General features: G+C 43.5%; 1 protein-coding gene across 1 annotated transcript in view; it reads left to right on the top strand.

The window, feature by feature from the left end:
- The first annotated feature begins 8,771 nt into the window (after nucleotides 1–8,771).
- Nucleotides 8,772–23,276, top strand: part of LOC146801897 (zinc finger BED domain-containing protein 5-like) — a 32,059-nt gene continuing 17,554 nt past the window's right edge. The window contains exon 1 of the mRNA XM_085623719.1: nucleotides 8,772–9,641. Within this exon, the coding sequence (XP_085479845.1) occupies nucleotides 8,772–9,641 (870 nt within the window). The remainder of the gene's footprint in view (nucleotides 9,642–23,276) is intronic.

Below are 23,276 nucleotides of genomic sequence, written 5' to 3'. Positions count from 1 at the left end.
ATAACCAGGACTAAAGCAAAGGCAAAACTAAATTAATTTATATCATGCCAAAGGTAAAACAGGGCAAGGCACAGAGAACGGGTCGAGAGCGGTCTCGAACTTTGCTCTTCTACGTCAGAGGCGGTTACGGCTAGGCAGAGCTAAGTGGAGGGAGAGCTGTTCCCAGGCCAGAAGGTCAGGGCACTCACTCACTCCTCCGCGCAGTGGCCTCCATCAAGTAGGTGAGGTGAAGGGAAAGTGCAGCTGGGAGGCGGGAAGCGGCGAGCGGGAGGTGGGTGGGGTTCTGCAATCAAGGGAGAATCGCAAGAGGGCAAAAGAAGAAACAAGGGGCAGTAGAAATAAACTAAATTCACATAATCAAGACTAAAGCAAAGGCAAAACTAAGTTAATATACACAATGCCAAAGGTAAAACAGGGCAAGGCACAGAGAGCGGGTCGAGAGCGGTCTCGAACCCTGCTCTTCTAGGTCAGAGGCGGTTATGTCTAGACAGAGCTGCATGGAGGGAGAGGGGTTCCCAGGCCAGAAGGTCAGAGCACTCGCTCGCTCCTCCGCGCAGTGGCCTCCATTAAGCAGGAGGGGGGGGGAGGGAAAGTGCAGCAGGGAGGCGGGAAGAGCAGAAGCGGCAAGCAGGAGTTGGGCAGGGTCTGTGATCGAGGGAGGATCAGAAGAGGGCAAAAGAAGAAACGAGGGGCAGCAGAAATAAACTAAATTCACATAACCAAGACTAAAGCTAAGGCAAAACTAAATTAACTTACACAATGCCAAAGGTAAAACAGGGCAAGGAACAGAGAGTGGGTTGAGAGTGGTCTCGAACCCTGCTCTTCTAGGTCAGAAGCAGTTATGGCTAGGCAGAGCTGCGTGGAGGAGAGCGGTTCCCAGGCCAGAAGGTCAGGGCACTTAGGGCAATTAATCTATGGAGTTGCAAAGTGCAAGAACTAGGTGTTGGGGACCTAACCCAAAATAAACAGAGTGCCAAAAAGTGAAATGTAGAAGGCCTTAGCATAAACTGCATGGACAGGAGATACTTAATGAGAGACACCAGATAAAGCAGCTCACGCAACTATTGTGGTCTCTTGACACGATTCTGCAGGGCAGGCACATTCAGGAAAACATATGACATGCTTGTTATATTATAACGTACCTGTCCATTTAACAACACCCCACTGTCCAAGAGATAGCTATCTAGCGTTTTTAAGTAATTACAACAGGGCACATTGCACTTTATGAAACAAATACATTTCTGACCTCACTCCTCTAAATATGTTGACATTTCCTGCATCAATTCAGTTTGGAAATTCACAATTTACAGACACATGGATTAATAATCCAAAATAGACATGTCTAAAGTGCTTAACATGTGTCTGTGACTGGCACCTCTGTACATTACCACAGTAATCATCCTAATAACTTGTATGTATGTATGTATGTGACTATGCATGTCCTAGATGTGTAGTGCAATCCTATCTAGAAGGCAGTAGGGCACTGTACCCGATCAAAGGCACAAAAAAAGTACACTACTCTTGCTGTCCTAGTTAAAATGAAATTTCCTTTGACTGAAACATGCCGGTTCATCCTCCAAAACTGTATTGGAAGAAAAAGAGGGCAAGATGCCAAACCCTGCCCACAAAAGCCTCAGAACCTGCTCCAACACCTTGTCGCTACTGCTGGAAGCCCGGGTCTCTAAGTGGAGGTCCTTGAGGAGGAATACCATAATCCACCGCAATAAAAAGGAAAGTGAAACTTGCAAAAACGTTGTCTTACATTCACTATGTTGAGTTTAATGCAAATAAAGTATATTATATTATCCCAAAAACATATCTAACCCAAATGTATCCACTCCCTCTGTTTAGCCACATGTCTCAAAATACATACCTAGGCTAAATATTCACCTAATACAGTTTTACTTCAATCTCTACAGCTCCAATTAAGATAAGAATACAAGTTTTTTTAACAATTGATTTGATCATGCAGATATGTAAACCTAATACTTTATAACTACGCTGTTTTGAATAAATTCGAAAGGAAAACTAATCCACATTGACATTTTGATTGTTTAACTGAAAACACTACACTATTGATACTCTAATCCAGTACAAACTTTATTCACCTATCACACACTCCACAATCAAATGATTCAACAATGTATACCAAGCATAGATTTATACTACCAGTCACTGTTATTTTATGCCTCAAACCATAACACAATATATCAAGGACTAGACACACACACTCACATGCAAAACATTGCACTCATATCCTTAGCCTAGATGTCTGCTAACACACGTGAAATGTAATGAACTACATTTCCCACAATGCAATGAATTGTAAATGTAAAACCTGTAATTGGAAGAAAATGGCACTTTTACATTTTTAAAACCAAATATATCTTCAAGTAAACAACAGACACGAAAGTTAAAATTTAGTTATGTATATCAAAAAGGAAGCAGCAAAAATCTACCTCCTCTGGGTACAGGTGTGAATTTTAACACAAACAATAAAAATGAAAGCCCAGGATGAATTAGAAATAAACAATGTCTAAGCACAGTCACTTTTACCTTCAGGCATTGCTTTTGCCTTGTCACCATAATCAGTAATGTCCTCTTTAGGAGACGGTCCTTCCTCCAGAGCTAGTGGTCATCCGGGCACCTAGGTCTTGGTTTCAGATGTGGTTTTTAATATTTTAGGAAGGGCAAGGCCAGGGTCTTCTAGAGAGGGAAGGTGATAGAATGGTGAGGTTTTTTTGGGGTACGGAAGGTTATTTGGGACTGGGTAGGGATAGGGGTTTGAGGCATGTTTGGTGAAGGTGGAATGGGTGAAGGGGTGGAGAGATAGTGTCAGATGGTAAATTGGGAAAGTGGTGTGGGATTGAGTCAGGTCAAGGCCTTGGGTCAGGTGTTGGAACAGGGGCAGGTATTGGAATGAGGGCAGATGCTGGAATTGTGGCAAGTGTTTGAATGGGGACAGGTGTGACAGAAACACTGTTGTCAGTTAAGGCACTAGGAGACAGAGAACCTCTCTGTAATGCAAACAGCGCAGAGGGCATGCCATCCATGATTTGAATAAGTTGACTGAAACTCTAGACTGCATGCAACAATGACCTCTGATCGACAGCAAGGTTAATAAGGAATTCCAGTGCCTCTGCTGGCATCGGTGGTGGAAGGATGGTAGGAAGGGGGTAGGTTACTGTGGTGAAGAAGACCACAACATGTTTATGGACTATGTGGTGGCCTGTATACAGGCATTAAGAAGTGAGGGTGGGATGGTAGTCAAAGTGGTGGCGAACTAAGGAGCAGATGGAACCTCCTGCAGAGCTACATCTGCATCTACGTGGGCTGGTACACATCACAGAAAGCCAAACGTAAAACCTTTTACAATACTCATTTCAATTACTGCTCATAGAAAATGACAGTATACATTATCTGCCTCCAAATTATTCACCTTTCTATTTTGCTTGACTTAGAAATCTGTGGACGTTATCCCTGCTAAATAGGAATAACATGGCTGTGATCTACTCTTAAATATGACTAAATTGGCTTGCCCCCAATTTACCTATTCACCCTTCCTACAGGTCCCTATAATATCGTGCAGTAAATGCACTCAGCGCCTACAAGGTAAGTGGAATCTGTTGAGCGCAGTACTTATTGTGCCATTCACAGAGAAGGCCTGGAAAATACAGCATCATGCCTACCATGTGTGGCCTGACTGCAGCAGCCAACCTCGTTGGTAAGGCTGTCATAATAACCATTTTGTCAGGTGGAAAAACCTGCTTTTAAATTTTAATAAGTCACTCCTATTTACTCGTTGTTTCCACAAGGTAGATTTCCTGATATTTAAAAGTGGAAAATGTATGAAATTAAAATTGGCATGTTCCTTTAGTGACTAGGCACTAAAATCTATATACACTGGCAGCTGCGGCCCGTGTTCCTACCTGCATGGGCCACAGCTGTACACCGGCAGAGCTATAGCTGAATCCCAGAAAACGTCATGTGCACATTATAATCTTTAATCTGTCATTTTAGACAGGGAATGGCTACACAAGTTGTCGAAAGACTTTTATTCTAAATATCAAATTTAATTGTACAATCAGGTTTTAAACAAATATTAGGGAAATTAAGTTTTAGAAAGTTACTGTTAATCAGCCTGAGTTCCAGTGGGCTAATTAGCTTTAGCCTACTGACAGCGGGTCTGCCAGGGCTTGTTCTTAATGAGGTATGAAACCTGCTCATAGCGCACAATAGCCTGGGTGTGGGTGGATATTTTTCATCCCTTTGCAGGAACACCAGCTAGGTTGGCCCTGGTAATTTCATTAACTTGTAAAGGGGACTGTCCATTCACAAGTAAATGTAATATTAGACCTGGAGTAGGAACCTTGTATCCCCCAAGTCAGTTTGCCACCAAACCTATTCTAAGGGAAGCTACCATCTGAACAACCAGAACCTTTTGGACCTGGCGGCGCAGGGTACGCCTTAATCTCCTGGGTTCACCTGCTCAGCTACACAGAGACACGGGACACTCTGTTAGGCATTAGAAGATCAGATTTATTAGCTGCAGCTAGTACAGTTGTCCCAGAAGTACACAAGGTAGGTTCTCAGGAGACTGCCACTTCACTCTGTGGCGCACAATCTTTTATACCATATAGATAATATATACATTAACCAAGTAGACACCCAGAGCATACAAGAAAGAGCCAATAAGGAAAGTTGGAAAATAGGACGGAAAATAGGACGGAACCAATAGGAGAGATTTGAAAAGAAAAGTGTCAGATGACTCGAAGATACCTCTCCTCCAACTGTGTTTGTCACCCCTCCCTCAAACTAATTAATTAACGGATTTGTAACTAACTTGCAGGTGGCGAGATACGTTTGTGTGTGTTGGAGGACAGTTGTGAAACGAGAGAATCTTAGCAGAGGACAGTGAAGGCCAGACGATAAAATAAAGTCAGGAAAGAATAGTGTGAACCAACAGATAGTTGAGACGGGGATTAGAAAAACCAGACAGGGATTAGTGTACTCGGCTAAACCTAACACAGCTTTGCAAATAGAGGCAGAAGGACAATTTTCAACACGAAGCTGCAGAAAAAGCAGAATAGACTTTGCTCGCCGTGCTGCCTGAGTGATGGCAACACAAAATGGCGGCGGAGCACAAGATGGCGGGTCGATTCGATCACGATCGAAAATAGAAGTTCCTCAGACCCTCCTTTTGCCAGAAATCAGGCAAGGTAGACTCATGTTAAGTTGAGTCGATGTCGATAGCCATGAGGTCATCGAGCTGTTGCTGTAACATCATTCTTATATTTTCTGTTCTGGGCGATTTGGGCTAGGGGATGCACATAGTAGCACATTGGTCACAGATGGGCATACAAAGGCAGCAGGAGAAAATAATGGTCAAAATTATTCCGAGAAATATCAATGTTTTCCAACCCCATTTGGACAGTAGTCCCCAAAACCACTCCGAAAAGGACCAATCTCCTTCGTCCTGGTGAATCGACTCAGAGATTATATGCAACTTGGAGATAGCTTGGTATACTGTCGGAGCGTCATTAGGTATGAAAATACAGCAACTTGACCCGATCAATTTGCACACTCCAACTCGATTTTGTAAGGTCATAAGACGGTCCGCCTGTAGTTCTGCCGTGATATTACTTAAGGCTCCTACAGTGATGTTTATTGTGGTTTCTACGACACGGACTAGTTGCTTTATATTTCTGCTATTGGCCATTGGACCCCAAAAAGGAAGAAATCCTTTGAGGAAATCTCCTCCCTCTTTTCCTGCTGTGTCTTTCGAATCAATAATCCCTCTGCCATATCTGTTTCGATGATAGTTTGCAGAAGCGGTGTATGTAGGGGGAAGAAGGAAAGCTATATAACAGGTGCCAGAAAAACCTGTGGGTAACCATGTGTAAGCTCTATTATAGCAAATGAAATAGGTACCTTGAGATGGCACTAGAGGAGGCGAGTTCTGAGAGGAATAAACGTACGTGTGGGAACAGTTATTTCTTTGTATGGTGTCAGAAGAGCGATCATAAATTTGTAGACAGAAATTTCCCTGATGAGGAATCGTTTAAATGGGCGGAGATTTTCTTTGTTTGATTTTATCACTAAGACTAGAGACATAATGGGTGACGTTCCAGTTTGTATATGCTTTTCTTTCATCAATGGAAATCTTACTATTTTCCATGATTTTAGCCATAGCTACCATTCCTTTAATTAATGGTCTATGACTAAAATCTGGACCACCAACATGTGAACTAATGGAGCGTTTGAACTTACTTTGGTAGGTATTAGAGAAAATAACAAAATAAGCCCAAGCGGAACCCTCAGAAGAGAACGGGAGAACCAAATATGGCATTCCTTTCTCTGTGGTATGTGGCATAAGACTACACACCCAACAGTCAGTCGTATTGACCACTTACTGGTGTTGATGCAACAACTGGACAAAGGAATTGTAGTATTCAGCTCTTCTAATGAGTTCATGTTGAGGAAGGGTATGAAAGAGATGTGGAGAGACAGTAGAACAGCATTTTTCAACCACTGTTCCGCGGCACACTAGTGAGCCGCGAGATGTTGCCTGGTGTGCCGTGGGAAAACGTGGGAAAAATGGAAACATTCCCAAAAATTTTTTACAAAATAAATTTTCCCCCACTAGGCCGGGCGGCGGGCACCGGACTGTATCCTGGGTATGGTGGGGGTGGGGTTTTTGGCGCTCCTCGGATGTCCGGGCTGTGATTGGTCCAGACTCCAGCCTGGACCTATCACAGAGCAGTATCTTCCGACTTCCTTCCCGCCCGAGCGCAGTGTGCGCAGCAGCGGAGAGAAGAAGACGTCGCGTCACCAGGAGGACCGGAGCAGGAGGACTGACGGACAGAGACCAGGACTCGGCGGGAGTCGGCACTGAGAGACCGCATCCGGATCCAGACCAGGCCGCAGGTATTTAATGTTTAATTTCCTCCTATCCAGAGTATTCTTATGCTTTCTACTAATCTACTTGACCTGACTAATACCAGGTCTCTGGGTCTATTGTAGAGCCATTTTTAAAGCTCATTGATAGAGAGCGCTTAACGGTAGATGTGCGTTATGTCTGCATTTGGAGGGATCCTGTCACGGATTTTTTTAATTGGTAGTACTTGGTAGCATCACAAAAAGTAATTGGATTTTCAGAGGCCGCTCCGACCTAAACAGCTAAACAAGTCAACAGTGATGGCCGCTAAACTAGTCTGAGTTAGTCTCTCCAACAATGGTGTAGTAGCGCGGTAGCCTCCATACATTTAAGATAAATTGCGTACTTACCCGTCATTCGCGCAATCCCGGTATGACTTTCAGACCTGACTATAAGAGCGTTGTCTGCAGTGCACAGCAGTAGCCTCGCAGCTCCTTTGGCAACACCCAGGTTTTAATATTACCCAAAACAGTGGTACTCATTCACTGATCATGGAGGAAGGATCGGATGAGCAGGCGCTGGGATACACACCCATGGATGCATGTTGCACTGAGTTCTCAGCGGGGCTAAGCTGTCTTTAGCAGCCAACAGAAGGGCAGTGGGAAGGGTTCTTGGTGGTAAAGCTTGGAAGATGTGTTACGAGTTACACACAGTTGCATCCTTTGTGACTTCTCAACCTACCCCTTGTCACTTTCACTCAACTGAAACAGATATGTGAGAAAATGTTCAACTATCTGTGTGGTACGTGTATTGGCAGAGCAAATCAACTTCCAGGAATTATTCCATTTTAGGAGTTTGCACAACAAGAAATGTCGGCAATATGCTGAGTTTAAATTAATTAAGAAGCCATCGTTATGTAATAATTATTATTCTGGAAGTTGTATTTTTAATTCGTGCACGAGACTAGAGCCCGGCGCAACCATTCCTACTTCACAAATGTTGATTCGTCCTAACAGCCTGCACGCGCCTCCTTAAGCTTAAGTGAATCTCAATTTATTTCAATAAGCTCCGGCATGCCGTATAAAGATCAATAGCTCTCCTCCTTTCCATGGAGTTGTTAAATTGCAGCTGTAACATTACCCTTCCTTCTGGTCTAATAATTGATTGTCTTTTCACAATACTAAGGAGATCCATAATAATCAATGAGGCTGCGCTCTGTTTTTTTTTTTTAGTCGATGTTTTCTCCTAATTGGCTACCAGGGTGGATTGGCTGAGCCGATTGTTATAATAACTTATTACCACTAAGTGGAAACTTAGGTTAAAGCTGAAGTATGAGGGGTTCAGCGCATGTCCTTGAGTGAGTTCCAGATGTGCTTCTGTGATGTGGTCCATGGTTTTCACTCCTGTGGAATGGATTTTGGTGTGATCATAAGCTTGCATGTATCAAGGAAAGCTATTGCGCACCTAGTCTGTGGGTAGAGAGCAGTTTTGAGTGATGCTTGAGGCAAGATGTATTTACAAAAGTGTCTGTTTAATAAAAATTGACATGGTCACCCAATATCTGTTGCAGAAATTAACTATCTTTAGAGAATTCCGCATGGGTTGTAGCAGCACTAACCTTTGTCTCCAGACTAGAGAGACGAGCAAGCGTTATACTAGTACTGTGTGGTTCATATCAGTCTTTATACACAATGAGTACTAATAATGAATTGGGCAGACGTAACGTTTGTAGTTAAACCTTAAAATTGGCATCAAGGGCTCTCTGAGTCTGAGAAACCATCCAGTCACAATTTGCTCCTTATAGATACAAATCTTAAATTTCTTTTATAGGTAACTTGCAGGTGCAGCGTCCTTGTGTATGCCTAGTACTGAGTGACAGTGAGATACTGCAGTGATGGACACGTTTTTGAAAAGGAAACAACTGGACTCTGAACAAAATTTGGAGCCGGATGAGAGCCCAAGTATGAGTGGGGATCAAAAGAAAGCAAAGATGGTTAGCTCAAGCAAATTCTCTGGCACAAGGCAATATAGCGAAAGCTATATTTCATTTGGATTTACTGTCACCGGAGATGCAAACAAACCAACTCCACTGTGCGTGGTGTGTGGTGAAAAGCTAGCTAACAGTGCTATGGTCCCAAGCAAACTTAAACGCCATCTCCAAACGAAACACCCTTCGCTTCAAAACAAGAATGCGGACTATTTTGTTCGCCTGCGCGAAAACACGGAGAAACAGGCAACTTTCATGAGAAAAACCACAAAGGTAAATGAAAGAGCTCTTAAAGCTAGCTATCAAGTTGCTGAACTTATAGCCAAGTCAAAAAAGTCGCACACTGTGGCAGAGACATTAATACTTCCCGCCTGCAAAGCTATTGTAGAGGAGATGCTCGGACCTGAAGCAGCTAAGGAAATAGCCAAAGTCCCTCTCTCAGACAACACAATTTCCAAACGTATTAATGACATGTCTGCAGACATCGAAAGTGTGGTTTTGGAAAAGATCCGTATCAGTGAGAAATTTGCATTGCAACTTGACGAGTCTACTGATATCAGTGGACATGCTCAACTCTTGGCCAATGTGCGTTTTGTTGATGGTGATGCAATTAGAGAAAACTTCTTTTTTTGCAAGGCATTGCCAGAAAAAACAACAGGAGAAGAAATTTTTCGGGTCACATCAGAATACCTTGAACAAGGAGGACTTAAGTGGGAAAACTGCACAAGTGTCTGCACCGATGGAGCTGCAGCCATGGTCGGGCGCACCAAAGGCTTTGTAAGCAGAGTGAAGGAAAGAAATCCAGATGTGATTGTTACGCATTGTTTTTTACACCGTGAGGCCCTCGTAGCCAAGACTTTACCAGCAGACCTAGTTCATGTGTTGGATGATGTTGTGCGCATGGTAAACTTTGTAAAGTCACGACCCCTGAAAAGTCGCATATTTGCAGCTTTGTGTGAGGAGATGGGAGCGAAGCATAAAACCTTGCTGTTTCATACGGAGGTCTGGTGGTTGTCGCGTGGCAAGGTCTTGGTTCGTGTGTATGAGCTGCGGGAGGAACTTAAATTGTTTCTGACAAATGAGAGGCCAGATTACGCAAAGCTGCTTGTAAGTGATGAGTGGTGTGCAAGGCTGGCATACCTGGCAGATATATTTCATCATCTGAATGAACTGAACACACAAATGCAAGGCCGAAATGAAAACCTGCTTACAAGTACAGATAAAATAAATGGATTCCGTTCAAAGGTGCAACTCTGGCATCAACACGTGGAAAGTGGCAATCTTGAAATGTTCACACTCACCAAGCAATGGCAAGGTGTTCACACTGCTGCACTGTGTGAAATAATAGTTAAACATTTAAAAACTCTCGAGGAGAGGTTGTCATTTTATTTCTCTTCAGTCTCCACTGAATGCCTTGACTGGGTTAGGGACCCTTATAGCTCAGCATCAGTTGGTGGAAAGGACATGACTTTACAGGAGCAGGAGGAACTAACTGAACTGAGGCAAAATCGTGGTTTCAAGCTAAGATTTGCTGATCTACCTTTGGATAGTTTTTGGTTGGATACTGCCAAGGAGTTCCCCCTTCTGGCAAACAAAGCTATTTTGACATTGCTCCCATTTTCCACTACATATCTGTGTGAGATGAGCTTTTCAAGCATGATTGCTATAAAAACTAAATACAGAGAGAGACTGAGAGCTGTTGACGAAGAGCTACGTGTGTGTCTTTCTTCGATTCCAGCCAGAATATCAGCTTTGTGTTCAGCCAAACAGGCCCAGGTTGCGCACTGATCAATAAGTATTTTATAATTTTTCATATTTCTGTTTACTTACTATTTCATAATAAAGTAATTATAAAATACTTTCTTTGTGTTTATTTGATTCCTATTCAAGGGAATTACTTTATATATATAGTCAATATAGGCACAGAGTTAAATTTTTTAACATTTTCTAATGGTGGTGTGCCTCGTGATTTTTTTCATGAAACAAGTGTGCCTTTGCCCAAAAAAGGTTGAAAAACACTGCAGTAGAAGATGACGAAGAGGAAGAAGGAGAGACAACTTTTTGCTGCAGAGCATAAGCAATCCAACCCATAAACGCCAAAACAATACACAATAATATAATAACACATAAGGTTATATTAAAACGACTGTACATTGATTTACAGGATTCTTTCTTCATTTCATCTTTTCTCTCTCTTTTGTTTGGTGTAGTTTCCATTGTTCTAATGGATGCTCACGGCAATCTTCCTCGATCACTCAATTATGATTGTCTGCCGTCCTATGACACTGCAAGTCCTGCCGGCCTATTGCCACTATTCAGGTCACAATTAAGACTCCTACCGTGACCCTGCAACCGGGACCGAATACTACACAAGAGAGAAAAATCTTAAGTGTTCTTTTGTCTAGGTCTCAGGTGGTATCGTTTCTTTCCAGGAACCTTCTGATTTTGAAACAATGTTCGTGGATTGGTTGTATCTAATCGACGATGTGATGGTAGTGTTTCCTGTAAAATATCGTTGTCCTCTTTCTCAGACAGTGTCCCATTCAGGCGTGCATCATTAAAGGGTACGAATCGTGGAACCTTTTCGCTCTCAGAGTCACCAATGCCCCTACGCACCCATTGATCGTAAGGGAAGGGCAAAGGCACTTTTTTGCAATGCACACCGTGAATCCAATTCTTCTTTCCCTCGACTTTAACTGCTGTTCTCGTGGTGAACAAGACCATTCGGGGCTCCCTCCATCTGGGCTCCAAATTTCTCGTTTTCTGAAAGTTTTTGATGCAGACCCAGTCACCTGGTCGGATGGAATGACCTTGGTCTGTGGAAGCCTCTGGTAAAGCACTCTGAACCTGTTTATGGAGAACACGCAATTTAGTCATGAGATCATGCAAGTAATCAATCAACATTGGATATGGCAAGTCTGAGTATTTCTTAGGGCGAGGGACTCCCCATACATTAGCCTGGCGTCCAAAAACCACTTCGTAAGGGGTAAGTCCCAAACGAGAGTGTACTGCAGTTCTGGTGGATAGTAGAGCTAATGGCAAAGCATCTGGCCAATTGAGTCCTGTACTAGCCTGAATCTTCGCTAATTTCAACTTCAATGTACCGTTGTAGAATTCTACTAAACCCGCTGATTGTGGATGATTTGCCGCATGAAACTTTTGTTTGATACCAAGACCCGTACAAACTTTCTGCATGACTTGGCCAACAAATTCGCTCCCATTGTCACTCCAGACAATGCGCGGTAGACCAAACCGGGGGAAAAATTCTTTCAATAGGATTTTGGCTGTGGATAAGGCTGTGTTGTCCTTTAGAGGGTATGCTTCTATCCATCTTGAAAAGGCGCATACTACCACCAGAACATATTTGAGGCTGTTGCATCGCTCCATATGAATATAGTCGATCTGCAACACCTCAAATGGATATGTCGGAGGAGCAAAATGACCTGCTGGAGTTGGGGTTCCCTTTCCCGGATTGTACATCAAACAAACAATACAATGTTTCACTACATTGTCTGCACATTTTGGGATTTTGTCATTTTGCCACACTGGAGCCAGAAGTTTGCATATACCTTTCGCACTTAAGTGGGCTGGACAATGTGCCATAGTGACCACTGGAAGCACATAGGCATCTGGTAACAGCCAACGTTGGTGTTCAGATAATTCCACCCAACAACCCATCTCATCTAACATTCCTGTACTTTCTCTCCACATGCTCAACTGTTTCTCCGAAGCCTCGTTCTGAATCGCTCGTACACTCTCCACTGTATCCTCAACATTCTTCTCTCTCTAACCCAATTTGCAGGACCCGCCACATACATTCGACTTGTTGCATCTCTCGCTGTCTTTTTCGCTACCTCGTCTGCGAATGCATTTCCTCGACCAACGTCATCCGTAATCTTTTTGTGTGCACTACACTTCACAATCGTTATTTGGGTAGGTAAGGCAAATGATTCAAGGAGATCAGTCACTAACTGACCATGTTGTATTTTGGTGCCATGTGAAGCAAGAAATCCCCTTTCCTTCCAAAGACGCCCAAAGTTGAACGCTACACCAAAGGCATATTGGCTGTCGGTGTACACGTTCACTCTCTTCTCTTTCGACAACACACATGCTTTTGTTAAAGCTATCAATTCTGCTGCTTGGGCTGAATTATGCCTAATACGTGCTGTTTCCACAACCGTATACAAAGTAGTTACAGCATAGGCTGAAACTGTATCCCCATTCGGCATTTTAAAACAAGAACCCTCTACCCATAGAGTTCCATCTGGGTTCTCTAGCGGTGTATCTTTCAAGTCAATTCTTCCTTTCGTCTCTTCTTCAGTACGAAAGAAACAATCATGCTGCTCCTCAACACTTTTCTCATCTGGAAGAGGCAACAGAGTGGCTGGATTTAGGGTATTACATCGTTTGATGTGTACGTGGCTAGCCAACAGCGTCAGCTCGTATCCAGTTAGACGAGCGCTCGTAAGATGCTGTGTTTTCGTTCTATTTAGTAAGGTATCCACTGTATGTGGTACCATGACAATGAGAGTGTTATCCAACACTACTCCAGCAGACTGTCGGATAGAAATTGCTGCTGCTGCTGTCGCTTTGAGGCAACTGGGCAATGCTTTAGCTACTGGGTCTAACGTAGCTGAGAAATAGGCACATGACCGCTGCTTGTCTCCAAATCACTGTGTTAAAACTGACAACGCACAACCTTCCCTTTCGTGAACATAGAGCATAAAAGGCTTACTGTAATCAGGGGTACCCAATACAGGAGCGGAACATAGAGCAGTACATAAATCGAAAAAACTCTTGGCACTCATCAGTCCATGGAAGGGGCTGAGGCGTATCTTTCAAAGTGAGGGCCAACAGAGGTTTGGCTATCAGAGAGAAGTTAGGGATCCATTGCCTACAATAAGAGGTGATACCCAGAAAGGCACGTACCTCCCTTTGTGTGGATGGCACAGACATTTGCGTAATCGCTTGAATTCGTTCTGGCGTTAATCGTCGTCCCTCCTTTGATAGGAGATGACCCAAGTAGGTAACCTCTCTACGAATGTATTGTAGTTTGGAGGGTGAAACCTTATAATTCAGACCAAACAAATGGCGTAACAATGCAACAGTGACGTTTTTGCAAATCTCTTCTGAATCACCAGCTATTAACAAGTCATCCATATACTGGATAAGAGCAGCGCCAGACGGCAAATGAAAAGTATCAAGATGACTTTTTAAAGCTTGGCTGTAAATAGAGGGACTTTCACAATAGCCCTGAGGTGCGCGCTTAAACCGGAAGCTTCGGCCTCCAAGAGAGAAACTGAAAATATCCCTACTCTCTTCTGCAATAGGAATACTAAAGAAGGCATTCTTTAGATCGATAACAGAAAACCAGGTCGCTGTAGAAGGTATCATTGTCAACAAAGCAGTAATATCTGATACTACGGGAAACTGTGGTACAACAATTTTGTTTACCTCCCGGAGATCAATCACAAAACGATATACAGGTGGCTGAGAAGGATCAGTGCATTTAAGAACAGGAAGAATAGGACTATTGCATGTGTTACCTCTCGTTTCTTCAACCACACCCTTCTGAATCAAGTCATGAATGATTTCCAAAAGTGCTTGTTCACCTTCAGTAGAAATCCTGTACTGCGTAATACGTGGTAATTCAACGTTAGGCTTAAGAGTGACAACATAAGGTGGAATCTCAAGACAACCCACATCTTTCGGACCCGTGGCCCAAAGCGTTGCTGGAAGAGAAAGCAATTCAGGTGGAAACTGATCTTTGGACAAATACATTGGAGAAGTCAGTTTCCGTCCCAAGGTAAGATGTACACCCGTAGGAGAACAATATATCGTAGCATGCATTCTTTTCAATAGATCTAAGCCCAACAGATTCTCACCGCAACCATTCATCAAGAGAAGTGGAGCTTCCAAGTCATAAGGGCCAATTGTAATAGGCAAAGGGCAAGAAACTGGGTTACGAACAGGGGCGCCAGAGAATCCTACAGAAACATTCGTTAAGCCGGACAAAGGTGCCCCAGGGAGTTTGGAATGAATGATAGAACTTCTCATTGCCCCAGTATCTAGAAGAAATGGCTCTGAAACACCCATTGTAGTGACGTTAACATAAGGTCCATTCTGATCTACTGGAACCGACACAACTCCCTTACTTTGTCCATGGCTGTCCTAGTTAGCATGAAGACTCTCATTTCCGTTTTCAATATAATAATCTTCATTATAATTAGGGCTCCCGGTTTTATGGTATTTATTTTTTTGCCATTTCCGTCTGTATTTATCCATATTTATTTTTGGGCCATTTTATCTGTATTTATCCATATTTATTTTTCCCACAAGTAAAAGACGATGCTGCAGCTAGTATTTTTCCACATCTATTTAAATTGACAATGCACACATGCACTTGTTTGTTATTGGTTAACACAATACATTAATCTGAAAACTTTGCCATTCGCAGAATGTCCCAAATACGCCTAAAAGTGCTATCAAAAGAAATTTGTCTCAGAGCCTTGCAGTTTCTGTCATCGGCACAGAGTGCCACCTCCTCTCCCACACTGTACACCATACTGCCCCACTGAGAGAAACTCACTCTGCCTTCAACTACAACCCAATTGTGCCCCGCTATAAACACCTGGAAGCAACTCAATTCAAATTAAGCACTAGACAAGAGTAATATGCTGCCTGAAAAAGCATGCGTTTATGTGCCCAACACTGCTTTCTAAATTTCATGTTATCATTTTTGAATTGGGAAAAATATCGGGATTTTCCATACCCTAACTGACACAGATTGCACAGTGAGGGTGGCTTGCATTTTACTGTTTCCTTATAATTCTAAAAAAATAAAAATCACCATATATCCTTGTGCATCAAACCCATTCTGCCGCTCATACCTCTCCCATATCTCTCTATATAACTTCTATCTCCCTCCCAAACTCTCATCTTGTCCATCTTCTTATTGTACCAATGACTCTTTCACCCCTCTACTATACCCCACACTCCAGTCCTTTGATGGAAACCACAACTCCCACAATGCACTACCCAATGCCGTTCTGCTTTCTAGCTATCCTTGTGAATCAAACCCATCCCACCACTCGTTCCCCCCTCTTCTCTCTCCAAGTCACTGACATCTGAATACAAATCTCACATCTTACCCGTCTCCTGATAATCCTTAATGAGTTTGCCACCTTCTCAATCCAATCCAAACTGACACGATCGTGCCCCTCTCATCTCTCCCCGTATGCCTCTAATCTGTATGCCGAGCTCCCATCTACCCCATCTATCAGTTCTGTAAAATGAATCACCTCATTGAAATCTCTACCTGCAACATAACTTCCTCGTCTCCATTTCTTCGAGTTATCGACCATCATGCAGCATCACAACCATTCGCACCTGTTTTAAACCACATTCACATCTACATGTGCCCAATCACTCTACGTGCTCCCAACCCCGTGACTCATTACCCCGCTACATAATTAGTAAAAACAAAATGACATGAATTATAAAACAACATGAATGCTTGTTTCATTACTCGAAAAGTGAAAACACCTAAAACAAAATATGACTAAAAATGACATGACAAAAACATCACACACAGTTCAAGGAGTCTTGTATCAGCCACAGTCTTTAAGATGTCATATGTACACTTGTAACTGCAGAGAGTTCAATCCAACGCTCCACTGTCTCCGTAGTGATATGTTAATCTTGACCGAAATAAGACCTGTGAAGTTCTTTAACGGGGTGCAACCCTCCTTCGGGACGGAGAAATTGCTAAGCATGAAACATTGTTGAAGATGCATTTCTTCCCTTAAATTAATTCAATAGTCCGGACTGAGACAGCTTCCCGGGTTTTTGTGCTGCCAGCCGTACCCGAGTACTTCACAGGTCGTTAAAAGACCAGTCACTTCTAAACGAGGCTTTGTTGTAAAAACTGATAACGCCAGAGGCGATGCTTACTCTGTGGTGAGCAATCACCATACCATCCTGTTTTGCAACTCTCTGCTGGAGCACGGCAGCGCCGCAAAATGCGCTAGTATTTTCCCGTTTTTACATATAAATACAGACAAAGGAAAACTTGTTTTCCGTCTGTATTTATATGTAAAACCCCGTTTAAACGGAAAACCGGGAGCCCTAATTATAATATTGCGTAGACCTAACATTTTGCTGATCAAAACAGTTCACAGAACTGGGAGAAGGAAGGGCACGCTGTTCTTGAGTCAACACACCTCGACCTCTACCTCTGTTTGCTGACTGGAGGCCAGCACGACCTCGTGGAGCAGATAACGCTCCATTGCGCTGTAATAAAACCGGACAACTATTCTTAAAATGACCTTCTTCTCTACAATAGGCACATTGATTAGGTCCTAACAAAGGTCGCGGAATATATGATTCAGGTTTTTGATACAACCTCTGAAACTGCGGAGGTTGTTGAAACTGAGGCTGAACATAGCGAGGAGGATAAGCTTGTTGCAAGAGAACCTTCGTTTTTAATTCTTTCATCTTTTTCTCTTGCTTCTCCTTCTCTTCTTTGTCTCTATTCTCATAATATTGTGCAGTAGCCAATATCTGGGCAGAAGAAGAAACAGCCCATGAACTTTCAGAGTCTTTCAATTTGTGTGACAGCTCGGGAAGCAAATTAAATACGAATTTGTCCACAAATAATCGCTGTCCACCCTCTGTAGCCATATCCTGACCACTGTGATCGATAAATGTCTCCTCAAAACGAGTAAAGAAATCAGAGACACTCTCGTCTTTCTTCTGCTTACATGCTGCTAATTTATTGCAGTTAACTCTCAATGCAGGCATCATAGTTTTCATTAATGTAATGATTCTACCAGGGAGTTCCGTAATCAAAGCTTCAGGCTTTGCACCACCCACTTGGTCTCTATCTGTGGTAGTTATAACATCCCAAGTAGCACCTAATTCCTGTGCGTGATTCTCTTTGCGAATCTTAGCCCATATTGTCTGTGGGACCACATTTCCCATCAAGATGTCGATATCAGCTAAATTCATGATGCAGGCATCTACTGTCTGCGATAATTCTTTGTAATAACCTGCAGGGTTCTTACGAGGATCTGGTAAAGTCTGCTTAAGAGCCAAGACTTCAGATCGCTTCCATGGAACATGTACCCATATACGCTGAAAATGAGCAGGAATAAGTGGATTAGCACCTACTGCTGCAACCTCTTCCTTCCATACTGGAGGAACCTCTCTCATGGGATAGCTTTTCTGTGTTCGTCTAACCGACGGATCAGAATCAAGAAAAGCCTGAGAGAACAACAAAGACCTATAAGAAATAAGTGTCCTTACAGCTTTCTCAACCTTAGATCCCACAATAAGTCCTTTATCAAAATCAGCCTGAACATCTAACAAATCTTGTGGGATCGGACTCGAATCCACATTTTCCCATTCTTTAATGAAAGTATCGCACATTACATTAAAAACATATCTCTGCGTAGGCGCATTCCATTGTGAGATAGTAGGCATAATATCGGACACACTGTATTTAGGACCCTTCTTGATCCATTTACGTGCGAGAGAGTCTAGCCTTTCTCGTTCTTCAAAATCTGGGAACTGATTACGAGATTGTCTTCGAGCAAAAGCCGGAGACACACTTAAAGCTCCATAGAAAGGAGATAGAATACCAGTGACAGTGTCTGTGAGACGTTTACGCACAGACGGAGAATTAGACATAAGAATTGGAGACAAAGTATTAGGAGAACCGACAGGAGAAGAAACGATAATTGCAGGAGGAGCAGAAGGCAAAGGAGATCTAAGATCAGGAGATGAGGGCAAAGAAGTTGAAGTTAATGGTAACACTGGCGGAGGCGGTAATACTGGAGGAGGCAAATGAGGAAGAGCCGGAACAAGCGGAGGTACCGCTGGCGGCTGAACAGGCTGTAATAATTGGGGTGCATTAGCACTTTGTGCATAGGGCAGAGGCAACCTCAATAAATGGGACATTAGGGGATCTTCTCCTATATCTTTCTTGTTTTCAGAAGGGGAAACATGCAACACCGGATAGCATTTATCTATCGCCATGCGATGCTGTCTCTCTGAAATTTCAGTTGCATTATCAACTTCATCATCTTTGAATTGTTGAGCAGCCTGTATAATCGTCATACCCTGTGCTTTCCTATCTCGTTTTGCTTGCTTAATTTCTTTCTGTTTGGCTTCCTTACGCCAAAGGCGAAGAGAGTCAAACATTGCCGGCCGGGCTTTTCTTTTGAATAGGACTGCTTCCAAATTATCTAGCACATCGAGATCAAAGCTACCATTTTCTGGCCATTTTAAAACACCATCTTTCTTCGTGTATCGGGTCCATGTCTCGTTAAAGGCAATGGGGCCAATACCATGTTTCGAATAGAGCTCATATGTGGGAGTTCCAACCGAAGGAATCGGACAAGAGTCCTCAAGTCGGGAATCCCTATTACAACCAAAGCAACCAATTTTTCCAAACTTAGTCAGACAAGGCATCTCACGATTTTACCTGGCTGTTCACAAACTTCAAGGGAGTAAAACTCAGTTTACGCAGCACAAATGCACTTACCCTCGGTTTCGATTATTGCAATATTCGAAGACTAAGGACTACAAATACTATGAAAACAAAGGACAAAAATTGTGGGCGCGACCGACGAAGATACTTAACTAAGGACGTCTTCTCACACCAACAGAGGCCCGTCTATCGTCTCGCCTTACCATACATCATCAAAGAAAGGGCCAAGGCAGGGCAGCAGTCAGGGCAGCGGTCGTTAGTAGCCGTCAGGAAGGAGTAACCGCGCTGAAAAAGACCTTCGGACCACTTTCGACATACAGGGGTCGCTTGAGGTGGCTCACGAACCCTCCGGAATTTTCTTGCAGGGTTCCTCATGACCTTCAGGCAGAACCGGTACCACTGAAGCCGCCCCACGTTGGGCGCCAGTTGAAGAACCAGAACCTTTTGGACCGGGCGGCGCAGGGTACGCCTTAATCTCCTGGGTTCACCTGCTCAGCTACACAGAGACACGGGACACTCTGTTAGGCGTTAGAAGATCAGATTTATTAGCTGCAGCTAGTACAGTTGTCCCAGAAGTACACAAGGTAGGTTCTTAGGAGACTGCCACTTCACTCTGTGGTGCACAATCTTTTATACCATATAGATAATATATACATTAACCAAGTAGACACCCAGAGCATACAAGAAACAGCCAATAAGGAAAGTTGGAAAATAGGACAGAACCAATAGGAGAGATTTGAAAACAAAAGTGTCAGATGACTCGAAGATACCTCTGCTCCAACTGTGTTTGTCAGCCCTCCCTCAAACTAATTCATTAATGGATTTGTAACTAACTTGCAGGTGGCGAGATACGTTTGTGTGTGTTGGAGGACAGTTGTGAAACGAGAGAATGCTAGCAGAGGACAGTGAAGGCCAGACGATAAGATAAAGTCAGGAAAGAATAGTGTGGACCAACAGATAGTTGAGACGGGGATTAGAAAAACCAGACAGGGATTAGTGTACTCGGCTAAACCTAACACAGCTTCGCAAATAGAGGCAGAAGGACAATTTTCAACACGAAGCTGCAGAAAAAGCAGAATAGACTTTGCTCGCCGTGCTGCCTGAGTGATGGCAACACAAAATGGCAGCGGAGCAAAAAATGGCGGGTCGATTCGATCACGATCGAAAATCGAAGATCCTCACATCACACCTAGTTTTGATTGACCACAGAGGAGGGTAATGCTTGTTTCCCTGGCCACAGGTTCTACAGACTTGAGGAAGGATTTCTCTACCTTAGATTTAAGACTAATGTTCACCGTGATATTGTTTGCAGTATGGCAAACAAGAACTGCTGCAAAAGTGGGTAGGACTGCCCCTTTGAACTTTTATCATGATGGTTCAGAAGGAGCCAGGAGTGGTCCTCATCCAGTAGCTAGTGCCAAACATAAATATGGCACCAGAATGTGCCCTCTTCAAAACCCTCCCTGGACCTGTGGAAGACCAGAACAAGGACTGCACCTCCTTTTTGAGACTTGTGAAGACATCTGAGGAGCTGGACTTTTTCCCACCTGTACCCATTACAAAGAGGTGGACTCCAAGGGTCAGTTGGTTGACTTTCTGTGGGGTTACAGGGACACAACAAGCTACAAGAGGCCTTTTCACTGTAGCGCCCAGCAGACCAGTATAAACGGAGTGAGTTGTGACCTCCAAGTGCTGTTCCTGAGAGCCTAGGACCATTGGCTGTGTCTAATTTGACTACTTTTAAGAACTCTGAAAAGATTTGACTTAGAAACATCTTGGACTTCCAGACTTCTGGAGAATTGGAACCAATTCCCCCAAGCCAATCCTCCCAAGGTGCTACTTCGCTGGGCTAAAGAAACAGGTTTCTTTTGCTTGGAGCTTCTCTGCTAAAGCAAATCCATTTCAGTGGATCACCAGTGAGAAGGTATCCAGCCTTGTAGAAGACTTCCTTTGTTACAGCCTGCAACTTTGTACTGCTGGAGGATTTAGACTTCCATTTCTGAGACTAAGTGTCTGATTTAAAGGTTGAAGTAACCCACCCTGCATCTAGAGATGTTCACAGCCCCAGTAGACATCTCTTACACTGTCAGGAAGTGCCATCAAAGACGTTACTGTGAATGCATGGAAAGTGTATTGCTGTGCATTTTCGTGCAGCTCCGTCAACATGACAATGCCCTCTGAAATACTTTCAAGATCTTTTTTTATTTTCCCAAAGTGGGATTTTCTTTCTGAAAAAGAAAAACTGTGACCCTCCTGCCATGCAAGTTTCTCCCATGGCTTGGGGTCATTGGAATGTTTTTACTTTCACTTACCATCAGGTTTTGGATGAGGTTGTGTGAAAGCAATAGCTGGCCATTTGTCCACCCAGTCTTAATAGGGCGAGAGGACAAATGACCAAACCTCCGACTTTCCCTAATCCAGTGGACCTTCAGAGGATTATCCATGTCTGTTGCTGACATACTGAAGTTTTGTCCGACTCTAAATGAGGCAGAAGGAACTGCAGTTTGGTAGAGAGGATACTCCATTGCCATTGCAATGGATCACCCTTTCTGCCAACTCAACATCAAGCCCTAATTCCGCAGGGAATATATTTTACTGGGATAACCTGCTTGGCATATCTGACCTGTGCTTGATCATAGTTGGCCTGAAATCACACTTAGTTTTTGATCTACAACAACCATAGACTTTTATTGGTTTGTGCACTTTTGGTGCTATTTTCAGTTAAAACTTCAAAAACATATGTGTCTTCTTCCCTTATTGGGCATTTGTGTTTCTGGTGTAATTTCCTTTATAAGAATGTAATCTATTTTTCCAATTCAGTTTGAGATTTTTAATGACCAGTATTTTGAATGTATTACTGTTTTGGTACTAAATACATAATTTACACATTGCCCTAGGTTAAGTGTGTCTGCTCTGTCCCATAGCTACTGAGTGGTGTAGCACTGGTTAGTTTATAGTGGGTCTGTAAGTTGGTGTTTGATGTCTCAGTGGGTCTGAGAGTGGGTATGAGTGGGTGTGCGAGTATCTGAATGGGTCTGTGAGTGTGTGCATGAGTCTCTAAGTGGGTCTGTGAGTTGGTGCATACGCCTCTCAGTTGGTGGGTGAGGGGGTTTATGAGTGCCTGAGTGGTTCTCTGAGTGGGTGCATAAGAATATGAGTGGGTCTAAGAGTGGGTGCATCAGTCTCAGAGTGGGTCTGAGAGTTGGTACATGAGTGTCTGAGTGGGTGTATCAGTAGGTGCATGAGTGTCACAGTGTTTCAGTGAGTGGGTGCAAAGAGTGTCTGAGTGGGTCTGTGAGTGGGTGCATGGGTCTCTGAATGGGTCTGTGAGTGGATGTGTAAGTGTGTAAGTGGGTCTGTGAATGAGTGTGTGAGTGGCACTGTGAGTAGGTCTGGGTGGGTCTGTGAGTGGGTGCATACATGTGTGAGTGGGTCTCTGGAGGGTACATAAGAATATGAGTGGGTCTGTGACTGGGTGCAGAATCTCAGAGTGGGTCTGTGAGTGTTGGCATGAGTATCAGAGTGGGTATGAGAGGGTGCATCAGTGTCTGAGTGGGTCTGTGAGTGGTTGCATGAGTGTCACAGTTTTTCTGTGAGTGAGTGCATGAGACTCTAAGGGGGTCTGTGAGTGGGTGCATATACCTCTGAGTGGGTGAGTGAGTTGGGTTTACGAGTGTCTACGTGGGTCTGTGAGTGAGTGCATGAGTGATGAGTGTCTGAGTAGGCCTGTGAATGGGTATATGAGTCTGTGAGTAGCTGCATTAGTCTCTGAATGGGTCTATGAGTGGATGCATAAGTGTCTAATTGGGTCTGTGAGTGAGTGTCTGAGTGGCACTGTGAGTTGGTCTGGGTGGGTCTGTGAGTGGGTGCATACCTGTCTGAGTGGGTTTCTGAGAGGGTGCATAAGAATATGAGTGGGT

The sequence above is a fragment of the Triturus cristatus genome, chromosome 8 (genome assembly GCF_964204655.1).
Source record: "Triturus cristatus chromosome 8, aTriCri1.1, whole genome shotgun sequence".
Classification (NCBI taxonomy): domain Eukaryota; kingdom Metazoa; phylum Chordata; class Amphibia; order Caudata; family Salamandridae; genus Triturus; species Triturus cristatus.
The sequence above is the reverse complement of the archived record's forward strand: the minus strand, read 5'-3'. Positions and strand labels throughout refer to the sequence as shown.